Below are 22238 nucleotides of genomic sequence, written 5' to 3'. Positions count from 1 at the left end.
ATCACGTGACTTGGCCCAAGTTTCGTCAGGGTAATTTACTAGACATTGCTATGACAACATGATTGTTTTAACGTCATGTACAATACATGCAAATGTGGACAAATTCATGATTAAGACAAAATATCTTCTCATGTCAGGGTCTATCTATCTATCTATCTATCTATCTATCTATCTATCTATCTATCTATAAATCTTTATTTTTGCCTCGAACAGGTTACAAATGAACAGTCCACTCAGTAAATAATCCAAAATAAAACAAGCTAGAATAAATGTCTGGATGAATATTTTTTACACACCACAGGAGGCCAGCAGAGATCTGCAGACACACACCGCCTGCACCTCCCTCCTCCTCCCCGACACACACACACACACACACACACACACACACACACACACACACACACACACACACACACACACACACACACACACACACACACACACACACACACACACACACACACACAAACCCTCGCTCTCTCTCTCGGGTCTCAGTCCAACAGCAGCTCCGCAGTTTGAACCAATCTGCGTGCGGAGACGCAGGAAGCGGAGCAGAACTCCCTCCTGGTCCTGTGACTGGAAACCAGCAGTGAACTGGGTGAACTGGACCGGATCCATCAGAGACGGAGGGACGGAGCTTTGGAGTTTCTTTCCTCCCGGATGCTGCAGCTCCACCTGAAGGAATCCGCTCCTCCGCCTCTCACGGCGGGTCCTCCGCCTCTCCACCAACCGGAGCTCCGCTACTTTGAACCGCCTCGAGTTGAGTTGAACATTAACCTGCAAGTCAGTTTAGCGGCAGGTGAGCCCGGCCGCAGCTCACCTGGCTGATCACCGGACTGATGGAAACCTTTGCCATTGACTTTGAACGGTGGACTTGTACCCGCTCCTGACTCCCGTTGAAAGTTTCCAGAGGCGAAGTTTTCCTGCAGAATCCGTTTGACAAACCGCTTTTTGACCAGACTGGACCGGACCTGGTCGCCGTCGGCGGGTGAAACCGGGATCTTTTCTCGCTCGCGTGTCTCCACCGCACCTGGCCGCGCGCCCGGCCGGCTCCCCGGGCATGGCGGGCTGCCGCCGCGCGCTCAGGTGATTCCTGCCGTCCAGAGGAAACATGGAGCTGACCGACAGCACGAGGAGGAAAACTCACTGAGGTCAGTTTTGTATATTATATTATATATTTTTTAGATTATATAGCTATCGTATTTGTCCGATGCATTTACTGGCAGTGGGGAATTGTCGTTTTGACCACAGCCGCTGCCTTGAGAGAATTTCTCAAATGAAAAGCCGCTCCTGTCTGTGCGCTCACCTCTGAGAGCCAAATCCTGTAAAATCATGCTGTGTCATTTTTAACCCGACAGCCCCGTGAGCTCTCTGAGGCAGCAAACCTTTATTACTTTACAGCTCAGCACGTCGGTGACTGTGCACTTTGAGGCAAAGAGAAAAGCAAGGAAAGAGGACAAATAGCAGTTTGAAGTGACTGGATGTTGTTCTGAGCCAGCAGCTGTGCTGAGCTGTAGTTCACTCTCATAGCCTGTTTGCTCCCTGGAGGCTGGGAAGCTGTGATTTTCATTTTAATTTACCGCTGAGTAACGTTTTGCTTCGATAAGGTGGAGGCAGCACACACTAGGTTTTGCATGGAGCTTAAATCAGTCGCTGATTATTTTTATGACAGCTCCAATTTGCAAAGGGCTTTTTACATTTTGTTTTTTAAATTATAGACTAGGCTACATGAGGACTTAATTAAAAAAAAAGAAAAGAAAAGAAAAATTGCAAAGCCTGAAGTGTGTCATTTAAAAAACGAAGCAGTGTCCAGTCCTGAAGCTTTAACAAAGCAATACAGTCTGTTTTAAAACTGTGTTGTCACTGTAGAAGCAGGTGCATGCCTCATTTTGCAGCACACAGTGTCATTTACCTGTTGGAGGTATTTTGGGGTTTTACGACATGTTTACCAGGAGAGGGAACACTTTGAGGAGCCTCTGGAACAGCGTCAGTGTCTCTCCGGAGGGCAGGATGGCAGGAAATCATCCTGGCGTCCAGCAGCCTGGGGGAGTTGTGCTCCCTCGGCTCTGCGTGGCCCCAGACTCGCAGAGGCCAGCGGGCTGACGTGAACAGAATTATTGCGGTGAATTCGACCGTGACGAGCCAAAGCAGGTCTCGGCGGCCGGCCCACCTCATTAGGTTGCCTTCACTGAGTTTAAGGTGGAAAGCAGGCGTGCTGCTGCAAGCGCCGATAACAGCGGCTCAAATTAATTTATGCTGAATGTTTCATTAAGGCCTGTGAATAATCTCTCCCCTGTGTGTATCCTCAGTTCTCAGGGATAAATTATTCAGCTGTGGTGGAACCGGGCGACCAGCTGGGCAGAGGATGGCCTGTTGTAAGCAGGGCAGCCGGCTCCTGCTGGCTCTCCTGGTCCTCCTGGTTCTGCAGCCCGTCCAGGGGCGGTCCTCTCGACACCGCGGCCTGCGGCGCCAAACCCGAGAACACCACAAGCACCTGGAGCCGCACCAGAACATCACGCTGGCCGTCATCCTGCCGCAGAACAACACAGCTTACCCCTGGGCCTGGCCTCGCGTCGGGCCCGCCCTGGAGCGAGCCGTGCGCACCGTCAACGCCGACCCCACCCTGCTGCCCGAGCACCACCTCACCTACGCCTTCAAGAACAGCGAGGACAAGGACGGCATCTGCTCCGAGTCCATCGCCCCGCTCATGGCCGTGGACCTCAAGTTCGCCTACGACCCGTGGGCCTTCATCGGACCCGGCTGCTCCTACACCTCCTCCCCCGTGGGGCTCTTCACCACCCACTGGGACGTCCCCATGGTTACGGCGGGCGCTCCGGCCGTGGCCTTTTACGGCGGCGTTTACCCGTCCATCACCAACACGGGCCCCACCCACAAAAAGCTGGGCAAGTTCGCCGTGCGCATCTGCAAGCACTTTGGGTGGCAGGAGCACGTGATGCTGCTGTTCAACGACAACAAGGTGGACGACCGGCCGTGCTACTTTGCCGTGGAGGGTCTGTACGAGGAGCTGAAGATAGCCAACATCACCATCCAGGAGCGCGTGTTCGAGGAGAACAAGCCGCCCGTCAACTACTCCGACATCCTGAACGACATCCAGAACGAAGGCCGAGGTGAGTCACCAGAAACAGCCGAGCTGAGACGATACGCTGATACTGTCACGATGCCTGGCTGCTGATTCAATATGTGTTGTGAGTTTAGTTTTCTGAATCCTCCTCCAGTTTGTGTGTGTAGAGTTTGATGAGGCTGTGATTCTCCTAGAGGTCACTAGAGGTCATTTTCTACAGCGATTTTCATTCACACATCTGGAGGTCAGAGGTCAAGGGACCCCGCTGGAAATTACCAATCAGAACCAATCAGAATGCCTTTATTGTCACTATACACACATGTACAATGAGATTAAGAGCAGCTCCTTTCAGTGCAACCATGTAATAAAAAACAAAATAAAAAGAAAGGTTTCAATATAAATAAATGTAAGTAACATAAGATAAAATAAGTTATTTATACAGTATGGAGTTATAGAGACAGTATGAATTCCCTCAACAACATTTAGCCAGCAGATTCCTTAGGTCGTGTAGATTCATATGATACCAATCTCTTTACTTTAACCTGACTTAGTAATAATAAAAAATAGATTAAAAAATCGTAAGAGAAACAGTTTTTTCCCCAACTCTACGAAATAATGATGTCACCATTTTCAGATGTTGGTAACTTTTGGCTACTCTGACAAGAAACCGATCCTGATCGATTATAAGGACAGATCAGATTTGGATGGTGAAACAGTGACAGTGGATTGTAAATGCAGAAAGCCAGCAGTCGCTGACCAGTTAACACACAAAAAAAGATATTTTCCCTCCCTGCTTATTTCAGTAGCTTGAATTTCCCCGTGCACAGAATGCACAGTATCAAATGAATGAATGAATGAATGAATGAATGAGAAAAGGCCCCCCCACACACACACACACAGAGGCTTCAGAGGCTCTTACTGTAAGATACACAAAGACATTTATTTTTGTGGAAAAAACCCTCAACCTGACATTGTGTTAGGATGTGAAGAATCACGGGACGTCTGACGGATTGCTCAAATGATTCGTTGATTTTGTGTTTCGGTGGAGTGCCCCTTTAAGCGTGTGATTGACAGTTTGTGCCGTGTTGTTATCAGCAAGCAGAATCAGTTTGTCCTTTCCTCCCTGACTTTTATTGTTTTGTTGAGGCAGATCTGATTTATTCCTCAGCTCTGGTCCTGAGGACTGGCTGTCCTGTCGTCAGGTCGTCAGGTGATCAGGTCAGATCGGTGTGTTCAGGCGGCGCTAAGCAGCCGGTTGCCGCGGTAACGACGCAGGCCTGTGTACATACAGTAAATGATGACCATTTTTCATATATGGAAGCAAAACAAGAAGCTGCAGACAGGGAACGCACAAGCATCATCTTTACCCCCCTCACCAGGGCCGGCCTTGGCCTTTCTGAAGCCCCAGGTACAATCCAGACATGATGACCCCCCCACCCCACTGCCCGTTTAGTGCACCACAGGACCCCTTTGTGCCTCACCCACGGAGAGCCCTCCTCTTCCCAGGTCAGCAGCACCATCACATCGTGCCTCACAGCTACACCACGCACTTTATTAAAACCAGGGCCGGATCTACCAGGGTGGCCCGGGCTGGCAGCTGCCACCCTAAAGGGAGGCCCTGCCACCCCAGTTTGACCAATCTGATAGAAAAAAATGTAAATGTTGCTTTCAGTCTTTCCATGAGTGAAAGTCCATTGTCTGAGTGCAAGTGAACGTGTCATAAGTTTCCTGTCTGGATTTCACCAGAGATGGAGAGAAAACCACTCATACGGCCAGAATACACTGATTCGGCGAGATAACCGGAAGTAGAGCGGCCGCCATTACTGCGGTGTGCGGTGGGTCCTTTCAGTATTATCAGAGACGGGCTCTGGTATTATTCTGTGGTCGTCCAAAAAGCAGTGTAGTATTTGGCCGACCCATCCAGAGCTCAGGTAATTCTGACCCTCAATCAATGACCTGTAGTTCTTGTTTTGCTGGTCATCGCTGGCCAGCCGATGAATAAAATACTCCTGAATATCTAAAAATGGAACAGAAACGTTTTTTTCTTAATCATGTCATAGCCTGGCCATATTGATTAAACGCCACTGTTATGTACAGAAATTGCTTCTCGCCGAGATCCACCCGTTTATGCAAATGAATGTGAATTTCACACATGCAACTGTGTGTGGCTGAAAAGGCAGGGGATATGAATCTTGGCAGATCTTAGCTGTGCCGTATATCGCATCCATCTCCGACGTTTGCTGGTGAGTCTAAAAATATCTTTAAGCAAGTTTTAACTTAGTTCAAGCGGCGCCGTCCGCACATTTTATTCTATCAACTTTGACTTGGTTGAGCTCATGTTACATCCATTCAGTTCTCAGTTGTTGTGTGTAGATCTTGGCAGGCATGCATTTCTCGGCATAACACTGTTAGCCCACAAAACTAATATTTAATCCCTACATTATTTTTTAATCATGAAGGCTTGTACACAATGATTAAATGCCTGTTAGCTTGCGGAGATCAGTATAAACGTAGCCTAGCCAGTGTTTACAGTCACACATTTCCCTCTACCTCAGTATTTCACACTGAAATACTTCATAGTTTTCATCTTATTAATTGCCAAATTAATATCGGTATTAATTTAAGATACCTTCATCAGTAACTGGAGGCCACTGTCTGACATCGTCAAACCAGGTGACTTTACTCATGCTGTCAGTGATGCTCTCAGTCATTATTTATTGGCATATTGGTCTTTATTGATAGCATGACAGTTTTATGACACCGCACACCGCAGCAATGGCGCCGCCACAAGATGGCGGCGTACACAAACCGCTCACCCGAATCGGTGTATACGCTCATTTTTACTTCAACACTCTGAAGAAATTAGGATAATCCCAGCTGTGTGAGGCTGGAGGCTCTGGATTCAAACGCCTCTCAGGTGAAAAAAAGATCACTAATCAAGAACTGAACAGGACAAACGCAGAACAAAAATACGATGCTTCTGAAATCACAGATTTATGAAACACTGACTCGCTAATAAGCTTTTTTTTCAGGACAGGTAAAAAAAAAAAAAAAAAAGGGAAGGCAGTTGCAACACAGAGCAGGAAAACAACAGGACGAGCAGAGAGCGAGAGCACAACAGGAAGTGAGCGGTCAAAGTTCAGCGGGGCCGAGCGGCCATTAAATATTCAGGTCTGCAGATTCAGTGCAGCTCATGTCACACACCACAGCTCATCACACACTCCTCTGTCACACACACACACACCACAGCTCATCACACACTCCTCTGTCACACACTCCTCTGTCACACACTCCTCTGTCACACACTCCTCTGTCACACACCACAGCTCATCACACACTCCTCTGTCACACACCACAGCTCATCACACACTCCTCTGTCACACACTCCTCTGTCACACACTCCTCTGTCACACACTCCTCTGTCACACACCACAGCTCATCACACACTCCTCTGTCACACACACACACACCACAGCTCATCACACACTCCTCTGTCACACACTCCTCTGTCACACACTCCTCTGTCACACACCACAGCTCATCACACACTCCTCTGTCACACACTCCTCTGTCACACACTCCTCTGTCACACACCACAGCTCATCACACACTCCTCTTTCACACACCACAGCTCATCACACACTCCTCTGTCACACACCACAGCTCATCACACACTCCTCTGTCACACACTCCTCTGTCACACACTCCTCTGTCACACACCACAGCTCATCACACACTCCTCTGTCACACACTCCTCTGTCACACACTCCTCTGTCACACACCACAGCTCATCACACACTCCTCTGTCACACACCACAGCTCATCACACACTCCTCTGTCACACACTCGTCTGTCACACACTCCTCTGTCACACACTCGTCTGTCACACACTCCTCTGTCACACACTCCTCTGTCACACACCACAGCTCATCACACACTCCTCTGTCACACACTCCTCTGTCACACACTCCTCTGTCACACACTCCTCTGTCACACACTCGTCTGTCACACACTCCTCTGTCACACACTCCTCTGTCACACACTCGTCTGTCACACACTCATGAAGCCCTCTCTCTGCACTGGAGTTCCTGAAAAGCTGACGTTTTGGAGATATGAGTTTTTTTATTTTTTTTATTTTATGTGTTATCTTATCTTATTGGATCCACACACTGCAGGCACTCAGTGTGTCACTGCTGCACATTATCAGCCACAGCAAACACACACACACACACACACACACACACACACACACACACACAGATGAACACACAGCCAAAACACGAAGTGCTTGTCATTATTTTTACATGTCAAAGTGTTTTTATTTAACCCTATAAAACCTGAACTATGAAAGAATTGGCAGAAAATTCAAATTTTTTTTAAACTGAACCCTTTATTTAGTCCTATAACAAAATATATATGTAAAAAAAAATAAATTAAAAAAAAATGTTATTACACAACCTTTCTGGTGTATGATATATGATATGTACTTGAAGTGCCAGTGGTCCAGGGTGAACAGGGGAAGTGTTCAGAGGTATACAACAGTATTTTGGTCAAGTATTGATTAAAGTGAAAACGAAAAACGGAATTGAAAATGTGTATCATATGTGATACGAATGGCTTTATAGGGTTAAACATGTTGACATGTATACATATACACAGATAAACATACAGTTACATCACAGTATGCTCTGTTTCTATTCTTTGCACAGAAATATATAACAGCAACAACTAAATATATAAAATATATATATGAAAATCAACAATATAGATATGTCATATATATGTAGATACAGAATACAAAATAAAATAAATAAAATAATAAAATAAATAAATAAATTAAATAAATAAAAAAATTAAATTAAATTAAATGGAATAAATGTAAAGAAACCCCTGACAGCCACGCCCCCAGCCCTGCTCTTTTGTCAGATCACTGTCGGTGTGATTTGACGTGAGTAAAGAGAGTGAAGTGGATTTCATGAGTGAGTGTGTGTCCCAGGCCTCAGCTCTGCACTGGGGTTTTGCTGCAGCTGGTTTGCAGTAAAAAGACGACAGACGCTGTCTCCGTGTCGTGTGCTCCTCAGTGTCTTCTTGTTGACTCAGCTGCAGGAGGCCCAGATATTCTGAGCTCATGTGAACAGAGCTCGGTTCTGCTTTCTGCTTATCGCCCGGCCATCTCTCCCTGCGACGCCCCCCCCTCCCCCGAGCCGGGCTGGCACACACGGCTTGTTAACCCAGACATTAGCTCTTGATCCTCGCTGGAGGGCTTCATCGCAGCTCGAGCCAGAAATATGAGCCCGATCGATGCATCTGCAGGCCAGACGGCTCCGCGCTGTCAGCGGCCCTGCCCCGAGGACGCGGCGCAAAGTCCGCATCACTGAATGATGCAGCAGATTCACAGGACGCAGCAGGAGGCATCATGAGGCCTGATGTCCTGACGTATGGAAATAAAACCAGAGCATGGAAAGCACATCAAGAATCAAATCAAATAAAACCCTGCTGCTGTTTTTTAGCATTTCTGCACAAAATCCTCCCTCATTCTGGCGCGGCGTCGATGTTTAACCTGAAGAAACTCAACTCAACAGAGAAACTTCCCCTTGAGCAGCTTCAATGTGGGGCCGATTGATAGAAGAAATCACAGGGTGACTCAGTTTACAATGATTCACAATTTAAAGAGGAATGATCATTTTTGCGTTCTAACTTTCAAAACCCAGAGGTGGAAGGATTTTCTCGTGTCATCCTGAAATTAAAACATGAAAACAACTACAATCGGAGTTAATCATATTTATGTCAGTTTCAAACTTGATATCTCCAGAACGGGAATGCTTTGCCACACTTCCATCAGGAGGCTGCAGTGATGAATATCGCAAAAAAATAATATTGCAGATAATTTTAGAGATATTGAGTCACGATTTTAGCAAGATTCAGTGAGATTTTATGCGATATAATGTTAATTTTCACTGATGAAGCTGGGGTCTGCACCCCACAAATATGTCGTGTTACATCAGGAAAGTGAAATTTGGTGTCCAGGGCTTCGATAATATTTCAATTAATTCTTCAAACCTGCTTCAAATCTTTTTCTGTCCAAGCAGATTCACTAACATGTCGTGTCACTTTAGACACTTTTTCCCTGGAGTCCAGCAGCACGTGTGTGGGATCTCTGGAAAGCTCTGGATCTCCTCTAGAATGTCAAATAAAGCTGTGAGGGTTTGAACGAGGCGGAGCGGCACAGCGACGCTGAAGCCCCTGACGGGAGCCCAGCGGGAGGCCAAGAGGTCAGAGGAGCATTTGACTTTGTGAAAAATAATTACCTGCTATTGCACTTCAGCTTTCCTGCATGGCTCAGATTTATTACCTTTGTCATATTACTTTGCCTTCCTAATGTTTTAGATCAGTGCTGGAGTCATAAATTTACCGCTGAGCCCGCCGCTTCCCCTATCTGAGCGAGTCCATCGCTCTGAAAGAGCACAAACAAACACAACAAGCCCTCGCCGGCTCCCAGCGAGCTTCCCCCGCTCTCTGTTTCCCACACGGGTATAAAACCTCCCGCCTGGGCATTTATTTACAGAGGTCAAGAGCCCTGCCGCCTTATATGGAAACTACAGTCGGCCTATCAGATCTGTAGGTATTTCCTGCCAAACAGATGGGGCCATTTGGCTAATTTTCCCTTGTCTTTTCACCTTTTGTCGTGTTTATCTCACGTTGCAGGAATGCAGCCGACTCTCAGGCTGACATGCAGCACGGGAGCAAGACTCGCTTTGTAGCTCGGCGTATAAATGCATATAGACTGTATATACTGTGCATCCACTCAGTGTCACTTTATCAGCTCCACCTGTCCAGTCTGACAGCAGCTCTGCCATAAACTCCACCTTTTACCAAAGTTTATCATGTTCAGTTTGTGTTGACATTGTGCAGAATGTGTCTCTTTAATTCTGTGTTTATTACTGAGGTTGTAGTTTGCAGAGCTCTGCTACTGGACTGCATTATACTGAGAGGGGTTTCTGATTTTTTGTCCTCCCTATTTATATACAATGAGGGGGACAGAATAGTGGAAACAGCTGTCAGTAAAGTGCAGCACTAACTATTCAAGTTCAATGCCAAACACAGAAGTGAATGAACACCTCTGTTACCGTGACAACAAGACAAGCTGAGCGTTACAGGCAGCAGGAGAGGAAACATTATGGCACAACAGCTGGATTAGATTAGATTATATCGTACAGGTGGAGCTGCTGAGTGTGTGATGTAAAGGAGGATGCTTTTGTTGCCTTTTAAAACTCTCTCTCTGTTGCCTGAATGATAAAATATGGCAGATTATTTAATCCACTGAGAGCTGGATCTGGACAAAACTGTTTCCTTCACAGCTTTAGTTTCGGGTTGAGGTGCTGTAATCTGCGGTCCGGAGGAGAACCGCAGCTGCTTCTGAGTGTGTGTCAGTAAAGATAAAAAAACAGCTTTTAATCTCTAGCTGTGCTTGTGGTGGCTTTTTCATTTCAGTGGCAAGAAAGTCCTCACATTTTTTGCACTCTTCTTGTTGATTTTGAGTTTTAAGAGCGCATGAAAGGATTACTGCACTTTTCATTTTGAAACTGGACAGCTGTCAAGTCGGCCCGCAGCGAGACGGCTCAGTTATTATTTAACAACGGCTTCTGTGTGAATGAAAGACCTTCAACCTCTAAAACCTGGAAAAAATACTTCACTTCTTTAAAAAATAAATATATCACAAAATGACCCCCTCCCCCTAAAAATTGACAAAACAACTAGCATAAAAATGCCATGAAGTCACCCCCCAAAGATCATACAAAAATGACCAGAAAATGACAATAATCAAAAAATTAAGGACAAAAAATCCAGGACAATTTCTTTAAAAAACACCAGACCATGTTATCAAAAAACTTGTACATTAAAAAAAAAAAAAAAAAAAAAAAAAAAAAAAAGAACTACAAGAAAATAACCAGAAAATGTTAGGAAAAAAACATAGTCACATACATACCAGAAAATATATTCATAATTAATATCATTCTAAAGTTCTGAAATTACACAAAAAACAGGAAAATTATTTTAAAAATACCAGAATATTAGTTTTAAAAAGTAGTTAAAAAAACTACAAGAAAATGACCAGTAAATTTTGTAAAAATAAATAAATAAATAAATAAAAAATAAAAGAAGAAATAAATTGCAAAGTTCTGAAATTTCATGCAAAAAACCCAACTGTAAATAATAATAATAATAATAATCCCTTCAAACCCAGTTCAGACTCTAATCCAGCATGAACAGTTTTTTTTGTTTAAGGATCCTCTCTGAGGAAGGTGTGTGTGTGTGTGTGTGTGTGTGTTCTCTGTTGAGTCTTCATGCTGTCCGAGTCACGGCCCGGCTCATGGAAACACACTCCTCCTGAAACTCCCTCTCTGTTATCAGCGGGGCGTTCGAGCTGAGACACACAGTGTTACCGTGTCCCATGATGCACTGGGCTAACCTGAGGCTACAGCACAGAGTGAGCCAGAGAGCCACGTTACAGCAGCCAACGCCATAACTCCCCTCCAGCGTAATGAAGCATTAATGTAACAACAGTTTGCCCTGTGTAACTTAATGATCCAGTTAAAGTAATAGATTTCCTGCAAACATGATAAAAGAGACCTGCTGTTAATGTACAAGGTTTTTTCCTGTTAACGTAACAATTATTAGACTAATTGGAGTTAAACAGTTGCATTCATGTCTGAGAATGGAAGTTATTTCTTACATTTTGATTGTTAATTAGTTATCAGTTTACATTTTTGAAAACTGGAACTTTCAGCCTTCGTGTTCCTGTAATTCATCCCAGTGAAGCTCTCATTATGTGATAAGAAGTCTGTAAAAAAAAAAAAAAAAAAAATCGGCAAACATGGGGGACAACTTCAGACTGAATAAAGCAGCGGAAACAAAACATTCAGTCTGAATATCAAACCACATAATCACGTTTTGATTTTACTTCCTAACCCTGCCGGCTGAAGTGTGTTTGCTAAAATTTTACTCACAAAATGGATGGTCATGAGTAGAAACCGAGCAACCAAACCCACAGCTGCCGCAGTGCCCCTGAGCGAGGCACCTCGAGGTGATAGATGCAGCCAGCAGCTTGCAGGTCCCGTGTTTTCACCACGTGCCGCTCCCCTGCGCGCTCAGACGCCGCAGGTCAGGGGTTTCCATCATTCCTCCAAGTTTCATCCAAGTCCTCGTGTGATTGGTCCCCTCCTGGCCAATCAGTGCAGCTCAGATAATCCCACAATGAAGCAATTTCATAAATCGCCAAAGTTTTGTTAGAGGATGTTCAGCAGATTTTCCCTCAACACGATGCAAACTGTGAGACCCGTGCAGTGCAGTGTCTTCACTTTAAATCAGGTCATTCATTAAAACAGTAAGAAAGTCATATTAAAGAAGTGTTTATCAGACTGTGTGTGTGTGTGTGTGTGTGTGTGTGTGTGTGTGTGTGTGTGTGTGTGTGTGTGTTTGGACGGTCGAGCTCGGCTCTGTGTGACCAGACAAAACCACAAGCTTCATTTCTTTATTTGTTACTGCGGTGTTTCCGGCCGAGCAGGAGGCCGACTGTCAGCCTGTCTGCAGGTCCAGGCTGCTCTGCGGCTCATTAGAGGAGAGCCGTATGTCACACACACACACACACGCACGCACGCACGCACGCACGCACGCACGCACGCACGCACGCACGCACGCACGCGCACACACGCACACACGCACATTTACAGACATACAAGCAAAGCACAATCTCTCTCTCTCTCTCTCTCTCTCTCTCACACACACACACACACACACATCTATAGTGCTACTTCTTTTCACACTAATATTCACAAACACACTCTCCAGCATCACCACACACACACACACACACACACACACACAGCAGCGGCACTGTGACCTTTTCCTCTGGACTCATCAGAGGGGAGGGAATTGACGAAATGTCCGTTTACCTCATCACATTTCCCATTTACCCCACCTCTCTCTCTCTCTCTCTCACACGCAAACACACACGCACACGCACGCACACACACACACACACACACACACACACACACACACAGGAAGCTGCTCAGCTCGGTCCGTGTGGACAGGGCACCCTCAGCAGCCAGAAGCAGCCGGTGCTGCTGTGGCTGAGTCGCTGCAGAGCTCTGAAACCTGACGCCATTTTCACTTTGTGCCGTCATGATGGTCCTGATGAGTCACTGAGGCTGCAGGCAGGGGGCGCTGCAGGCAGGCAGGGGGCGCTGCAGGCAGGGGGCGCTGCAGGCAGGCAGGGGGCGCTGCAGGCAGGCAGGGGGCGCTGCAGGCAGGGGGCGCTGCAGGCAGGCAGGGGGCGCTGCTTGTTTCACAACACAGAGTGCAAAGAGCTGCTGGGCGCTGAAATTAAAGTCACAGCGAAATGAAGTGAACATTTTGAAAGCATCTCGACGCCACAATTTTGCATGTTTGAGGTGTTCAGATGGCAGTTTGTCAAAAATCTGACCCTGGAGAGAGGACGGGTGTGTGTGTGTGTGTGTGTGTCCAGGTGTCCAGGTGCCCAGGTGGCAGGCAGGACCTAATGACGGCCATGTTGGTCTGTCAACCCTTTATTCAACGGCTCATTTTAAAATCCACTGTGAGGACTGCCATGATGCTCCTCGGAGGATGAACCCTGTCGTTTCGGTGATGTCATGACCCTCCTCTAGCGCCACCATCAGGCCAAAATGTTTTGCACACAAGCTATCTCTGGGTTTAACCCTCCTATTATCTTCGGGCAGCCCTAACCCTAACCCTGCCCAGGCATAGTGAGGCAAACCACCTGCGTACACCTCAGGCCGTCGTATGGGGGAAAGATTACAGAGTCAGTTAACCCTACCCCTAACCTCAGAATTTCCAAAATTCAAGTCATAAATTTATGTGAAAAAAAAATTGGATAGTTTTTTTAGATTAAAGTGGTAAATTTCTGAGAAAAAGCTCAGAAATTTATGAGGAAAAGGGCGAAAATTCTGAGATTATTAAGTCACAAATTTATGAGAAAAAACTTTTTTAGCTAAATAAAATGGAATCTATTTTTAACATGGGATATCTTGGAATTTGACTTAATTTGAATGAAATGCTGTTTTTGTTTGGAATATGAACGTATGTCTGGGGGAAATTACATGGAGGGAAGCAAATCTGGGTGGCAGTGAAACTCGGACTCCTGGGGTTGATGCTGAAGCTGAAGCCCTCCCCCACAGTTTCTAAAAATCCTGGAGGAAACCCTGCACCGTCATGTTGATCTGTAGTCTTCTAAAGGTCTCCAAAGTCTCTGTACGAGCTGCAAAATATCATCGCCCTAAAAAACACGGCTGTCTTTAAAAGTCTTTTACAAACGGCTGTGAAGGCACCATGCTGCTGTTGAGCTGGACCATCTGGATGTGGCCTCCATACCTCCTTTGTGCTGCTTCTCTGTGTTGTTTTGTTCTATCACATGAAATAGTTTTTGTTGTTGTTGTTTTTAAATGTGAAGCTACCTGTGCTGCCGAATGGACCGGGACTCCCTGCAGGAAGAGACGTCGTGTCTCGGTGGGACCTTCCTGGCTAAAGAAGAGATGAATAAAATAAAAATTAAATATTAAGCAGAGCTCATTAAGGGCAGTGGAGCTGCAGCGTGTTGAGTGGAGGGCAGACCCTCAGGAGACCAGCAGAGCTGCTGCAGCCTTTAAAACTCACTTTCCTTCAGGAGCTCTCACGTCTCGGTGGATGAAGATCGAGCTCAAGAAGCCCTGGTTTCAGCTGCGTTCACTGCGTTCAATTCTCATCGTCCACTTTAATCTGGACATTCAACACTTTCTCCTGGCTGGAGACACAACGGAGTCATCATCATCATCATCATCACCATCATCATCACCATCACTATCATCATCAACACCATCATCATCATCATCACAATCATCACCATCATCATCATCACTATCATCATCAACACCATCATCATCATCATCATCATCATCATCATCACCATCACTATCATCATCAACACCATCATCATCATCATCATCATCATCACCATCACTATCATCATCATCACCATCATCATCATCATCACCATCATCACCATCATCATCATCACTATCATCATCATTACCATCATCACCATCATCATCACCACCATCATCACCATCATCACCATCATCACCATCATCATCACCACCATCATCACCATCATCACCATCATCACCATCATCACCATCATCATCACCACCATCATCACCATCATCATCATCACCATCATCACCATCATCATCATCACCATCATCATCATTACCATCATCACCATCATCATCATCATCACTATCATCATCACCATCATCACCATCATCACCACCATCATCACCATCATCATCACCACCATCATCACCATCATCACTATCATCACTATCATCACTATCATCACCATCATCATCATCATCACCATCATCATCATCACTATCATCACCATCATCACCATCATCATCACCATCATCATCACCACCATCATCACCATCATCATCACCATCATCACCATCATCACCACCATCATCACCATCATCACCATCATCATCACCATCATCACCATCATCACCATCATCATCACCACCATCATCACCATCATCACCATCATCATCACCACCATCATCACCATCATCACTATCATCACCATCATCATCATCACCATCATCACCATCATCATCATCACCATCATCATCATTACCATCATCACCATCATCATCATCATCACCATCATCACCATCATCACCACCATCATCACCATCATCATCACCACCATCATCACCATCATCATCACCATCATCACTATCATCACTATCATCACTATCATCACCATCATCATCATCACCATCATCATCATCACTATCACCACCATCATCACCATCATCATCACCACCATCATCACCATCATCATCACCATCATCACCATCATCACCACCATCATCACCATCATCATCACCACCATCATCACCATCATCATCACCATCATCACTATCATCACTATCATCACTATCATCACCATCATCATCATCACCATCATCATCATCACTATCATCACCATCATCACCACCATCATCACCATCATCATCACCATCATCACCATCATCATCACCATCATCACCACCATCATCACCATCATCACCATCATCATCACCACAATCATCACCATCATCACCACCATCATCACCATCATCACCATCATCACTATCATCACTATCATCATCATCACCATCATCACCACCATCATCACCATCATCACCATCATCATCACCACAATCATCACCATCATCACCACCATCATCACCTTCATCACCATCATCACTATCATCACTATCATCACCATCATCACCATCATCATCATCACCATCATCATCATCACCATCATCACCATCATCATCATCACCATCACCATCACCATCATCACCATCATCACCATCATCATCATCATCTTCATCATCTTCATCATCTTCATCATCAGTTTCTCTGTGTTAGCAACTACAGTTCATCCTCAACAGTGCTGTAGGTCCCTCACCATACATAACCACACCTGTATTTCCACAACACACCTGTAGTCATACCTGTAGTCTCACCTGTAGTACTGAAACACAGCTGTAGTCTCACCTGTAGTACTGAAACACAGCTGTAGTCTCACCTGTGGTATCAGGAGGGTTAAATAAAGTGTAACAGCCTCCTCACACAGAAGCACCACTGAGCGTCACTCTGAGGGTCAGACGGTTTCTCTCTGTTTCTAGGAGGCGAGTAAATGTGAGACAGCAGATGAAGTTGGTTTGCTGCGGGGAGGCAGGACAGCTGGTGTGTGTGTGTCTCTGTGTGTGTGTGTGTGTGTGTGTGTGTGTGTGTGTGTGTGACCTTGGCGGCGGCGGCGGCTCGCTGTGACTTCTGCTCCAAAGTGAAATAAATACAGACTGAAGCGAGGCCACAGTGAACACATCACCACAAATCTTTTTTTTTTTTTTTTTTTTTTGGGGGGGGAGTGAGAATGTGGCTAATTGTGCCTCCTGTAAGTGAAATAAGATGGTGCTCCGTTAATTAACGTGTGAATGAGGAAGATGTCTTTTTTGGATACCTGTTGATGCCTTAAACTTGCAGATAACACCAAGAACACCCGGTTTATCTGTCAGCAGGATGTCCTCTGCAAATAAAACAGAGAGACAGCAGCACAAACAGCTGCAAAAAAAATGAACTCAGGATGATAAAAATATCCATGGACTCCATTTAAACTGCAGACGTGCTGCAGCCAAGGGAGAATCCGTCCCTCTCAAGGAATATTCAGTTGCTGCTGAAGCTGACACGCCCCCGTCCCAGAGGCTGGAGTGTGTGCTGATAATGGCTGAAATGGGAGAGTAAGGCTCCCTGATGATCAGAGAGGAAGACGTTTGGGGCGAGACGGCGGATGGAGGCGTTAAATCACGGCGGGAACAGAGAACACGACTGATCAAACATCAGATAGGTGTAACTGAAAAGTTCCCGAGTCGTGGCGTCGTGTGTTTCTGCGTCCTTCACGCCCAAACATCATGACATCCTCACACTCAGAAAACCCACAAAGGCCGAATAATAACCTGTGATGTGTTTTATTTCATGCCAGCGGTTATTTTGTCAGTGAACATCACCTCTCGATAACTTCCCACCAACATAATAAACAACTAATGAATAAACATTTTGCGCTGTGTAACATAATAACCCAGTTAACGTAATAAATTTCCTGCAAATGGGATAAAAGACGCGTGCCATTAATGCACAATGTTTTTTCTTGTTAATGTAATAATTATTACATTAATTGGAGTTAAACGGTTGCATAAACATCTGAGAATGGATGAGCTACTTGTTACATTTTGACTGTTAATTAGTTATCAGTTTACATTTTTGAGAACTGGAAATGTTCATGTAATTAATGCCAGTGATGTTCGAAGTCTGTAAAAAAAAAAAAAAAATCAAATGAATAGAGGACATGCTCAAAAATTTACTTTTTCCATACTTTTAAAAATATACGGCACAGTCAGTGATCAGGTTAATTGTCATTAGCAGCAAATCTGTGATTGGGTGACAGTTGTGTATTGAATCTTGATTATTATTACATTATCAGTTCAGTAATTATATTTTTGAAAAATGAAATTTCAGGCTTCCTGGTCGTGTCATAACAGGAAAACTGAAGGTATGTTTTATTGTGTTTGCAGGAAATTTATGATGTTTACAGTGTTTATGATGCGTGTTATGTGTCACAGTGCAAATTGTTATTACATTAATGGTTTATTATTTGGGTGGGGAGTTCATCACCATTTTTTTTTTTTTTTTTTTTTTAAATCTTATCCCGTGCACGTGCTGGTGACCTGAAAACACAACACGAAGGCCCTGAGCCTGCCGGGACGCTGCTCGGTTCTTTTCTGTCCATTCATATTTAATTTGCTGGAGAGGAAAGATGGAGCGAGACCGCGGAGGTGACGGAGCGCATGTGGGGAAAAAAAAACAGAGGATTTAGTGGATGAGAAACGATGATATTTGCACACTTGATTATGTTTGAAGACGCAAACGGAGGCAGACTGTGATGTTTTGGTGATTTCCTGGAGGTGAACATCACTGCAGTCTACATGTCGCTGTCTGTGGTGGGTCATGACTTGATGAATGGGAGCGTCGCTTTTGAATGTAACGGGACGGATCAGAGCGTGGATATCGGACAGGAATTTAGAAATTATGTTCGGGTTCGGTCACGTCGGCGTTATTTTAGTGAAACTCGAGTGTGAAAAAAAAAATTAAAAAATGGTGGACCTGCTGTTTGTTCTGGGCAACATCCCGTTCAGTGCTGGAGTTTACGTGGTGACACTGAAGGCAACACGCAGGCTGTTTCAGGCGGTAAATGTAACCGAGCGATGGAGGACGGCTCGGGTTCAGACAGAAACATGCGGCCCGATCCACAGCCTTTTACAGATTAGGCTACTACTGAAATATAGAAGTAGAGATGTGATACTTTAATGACGTCATCAAAGTAAAGAGGAACTTGTTACATTTGATTTGTTTTTGATCATAAAAAAATGTTTCAAACGGGACAGTGAAGCTGAGAGGCGACTGTCAAACTTTGATTATAGCTTCTCCAGGATAACCTGAACTCAGATCAGAGTGTTTTGATTTTTAAACAAATCACACGTCTGTAGATCTCGCGCTTCGATTTGATTGGCTGACGAGAGGCGGGGCAAATTCAAGCAAGAGAGCCAATCCGAAACAGCGCTCATAATGAATATCATAATGTTTGCTCAGTGAAGCAGTTTGAGACGGATCGCTCAGTTTCACCACCAGCGGCGGTGGCGTCCCGGGACCCGGGCGTCCTCCTCGCGGCCGCCCTCCTCCACTCTGTGTGGGGTCTCCCTCTCCGGGCTGGGCTCTCGTCCTGGAGTGAAACTGTCCGACTGTTGGACGCCGAAAGTGAAAATTAATTGAGTTTTGGAAACGCCGGCCTCGCCAACACGAATGACGTCATCGCCTCCTCACCGCGCAGCAGCTCCTCGCCCCCTTCCCCTCCCCCCTCGAGCGGAGAGGCGTCTCGCCCGCCCGTCGCCATGGCGGCTGAACGGGCAGGCGACCATGCTGAACAAATCTACCCACAAGGCCGTGCTGTAGCCCTAGTTTCCTCTTCCTCGCCCTGTTCCTGTCCATCTGGCAGCAGTTAAAGATTAATCAGCTGGAGTCCCGGAGCCAGGCGGCGGGGGAGGCCAGGCGGCGGGGGAGGCCAGGAGGAGAGCCATGCCGCTGCAGTTGAGGCTTGGGACGGGAATCACGACATCAAACTGGAATGATTAATTGCGGTGCGCTGAGAGTTGAAAACCGTGGGCTTCCAAGATACGATCAGACCTGATTTTTCATTTCAGTTTGACCTCGGCTAAGCGGCCGCCAGCTCTGGAGGCTCTGCAGAACGTTTTCCACGGCTCCACTGTCCACTTCAGTCAGAGGAGCGCTCAGTCTTTCGCTGTTTCCAAACGCAGACTGTTTTCTCCCAGAATATAACCTCTGTCCCAAAAACATCTCCTACTCCTACGTAAAAATGTCCTGACAGCGTAAAACTCAGCAGGGATGAGCTTTTTCACTTGAGACGAAGCAGGAACGTCTTTTCCTACCAAGTGAATGACGTGACTGCAGACTGAATATCAAAACACGGCGGCCGTGATCAGGTTACCACAGCGTGACTGATGCCCTGTTCAGGTACTGTCGGGTTTTTCGTATATTCCAGTTTCCCAGCAGGAAGTGAATTTGGACACCACACCAAGCGGCCCGGTCAGCTCAGGTGAATCAGAGTTAACAAGAAGCCCCGCACTGAGACGCAAGAGCTGATTTTACTGTAAAAAAAAAAAAAAAAAAAAAGGCATGTAGCTTTAACATAGTGGTGTAGACACAAACCACCAAGCGCCACGATGCTATGTCGAGCCTTTTATTTTGAAGGCTCATTGCAGCGCCCCCTGTGGGCCAATCGAGCCACGCGGTGAGTCAAACAGGACCTGCAAAAACAGGACACGAGTCACCGAAGTCCAAACTGAGATCCAGGTTCTCACAAGTGTTAAGACGTTCTGAAGGGCCATCGCAGGGAGAAAAACAAAATGACAGAGTCGGGGGAGGAGGGGTAATATTCCCATAAAAAACTTGGATATTCTCTGAGACTAAATTGGTAAATTTATGAGAAAATTTTCACTCATTTATGACAAAAAAATCAGTGTGCTGCTCTCTTCTGGATAGGACCAAGTCAGTGTCTCTTCAGCAGTGATGGGAGTAACGGCGTTACAAAGTAATGGCGTTACAAACGCCGTTACTTTTATCAGTAACGAGTAATCAAAGAAATTACTGTTTCCCCCGCTGTAACGCCGTTACCGTTACTGACAATAAAATGCACCGTTATTTGCCGTTACTTACTACTAATACCTGTTCGAAAACTGTGCGTCTTGTGGAGAAAAAGCGGTGTGTCAATTTTCAAACCGGTCGGACTTTGCAGTTTTTTGTAACTTATCAACATGCATGGAGAATGACTCAGCACAAATTAGAAAAATCGTCTGTGTTCTCTGACGGCAGAGTGGATAGTTTCGCCGCCTGTCGTACAGAAGATCACGGGTTCAATTCCCCATCCTGACTAACTAACATCACTACTTTAAATTATAATGTATTACTTTTTCAAAGTAACGTGCCCAACACTGACAATGAGAAATGAAATCTGACAGCAATATCCACACTGCAACAGCAACGCAAAAATATGTGCATTAATAAGAGGATTTAAGAAAAGAAAAAAGTAATCATAAAAATGACTTTCCCCAGTAATTGAATTACTCTTCTGCAGCAGTAATTGAGTAGTAATCAAAATTACTTTTTTACTTGTCCCAACACTGCTCTTCAGAGTCCAGATGCTGAGGGGGAGATTGTGATTTTAGACTCAAACCAGCAGGATTTCCCTCTGACTGGATCCCACAGGAGGAGAACAACAACTAGTTTTACCAGTTTTTTTTTTTTCTTGTAAATTTGTGACTTTATAATCTCTGAATTTTCAAGCTTTTTTCTCATAAATGTGTGAGTTTTTAATTTAACTTAAATCTCACAAAATAATAAATTTACCACTTTAATCTCTGACTTACCTCCAGCTCTGTATGTTTTCCTCTCTACAGTGGCCCCGATACGCCGTCATAGCCGTCTGTTCCCTGCATACGTTTAAAAATCAATCCACATTTTCATCATTTTCATGCAAAACTCTAAACCAAACATTTGTGCATTAGTCTCTGTTTCCAGTTTATTTGCTCTGGTAATGATTTGTTTTGCAGAATGGAGATAAACTCGCTCATTGAGTTGGAGCTACATTATCTCAAATGTTACATGAGTCACACACACACACACACACACACACACACACACACACACCAGCTAATCCATATGCATGAGCAGACTCAGAGTCACACTGATAAGAGCGTCAGGCTTGTTCTCGCCTGCTGAGCCTCTGTGGATTTGTCTGCCTGTCAGAAACTGGGCGTTAATGCAGTCCAACATGGCTGTCAGTATTCACCGTTTGGCTTCAGCTGTCAGAAGCAAATTCAATCATAAAGGAGCACACCAGTGGTTTTGATTGTTTGACCCATTTACTACAGTTTCTCCACATTTTCCATGG

General features: G+C 45.3%; 1 protein-coding gene across 1 annotated transcript in view; it reads left to right on the top strand.

Annotated features, from left to right (window-relative positions):
* Nucleotides 1-1119: 1119 nt before the first annotated feature.
* Nucleotides 1120-22238, top strand: part of LOC115374083 (atrial natriuretic peptide receptor 1-like) — a 93297-nt gene continuing 72178 nt past the window's right edge. The window contains exons 1-2 of the mRNA XM_030072816.1: nt 1120-1151; nt 2310-3128. Of these exons, the coding sequence (XP_029928676.1) occupies nt 2366-3128 (763 nt within the window). The 5' untranslated portion in view covers nt 1120-1151; nt 2310-2365. The remainder of the gene's footprint in view (nt 1152-2309; nt 3129-22238) is intronic.

This window comes from Myripristis murdjan, chromosome 16 (genome assembly GCF_902150065.1).
Source record: "Myripristis murdjan chromosome 16, fMyrMur1.1, whole genome shotgun sequence".
Classification (NCBI taxonomy): Eukaryota; Metazoa; Chordata; class Actinopteri; order Holocentriformes; family Holocentridae; genus Myripristis; species Myripristis murdjan.
This window is presented reverse-complemented; position numbering and strand designations above follow the sequence as displayed.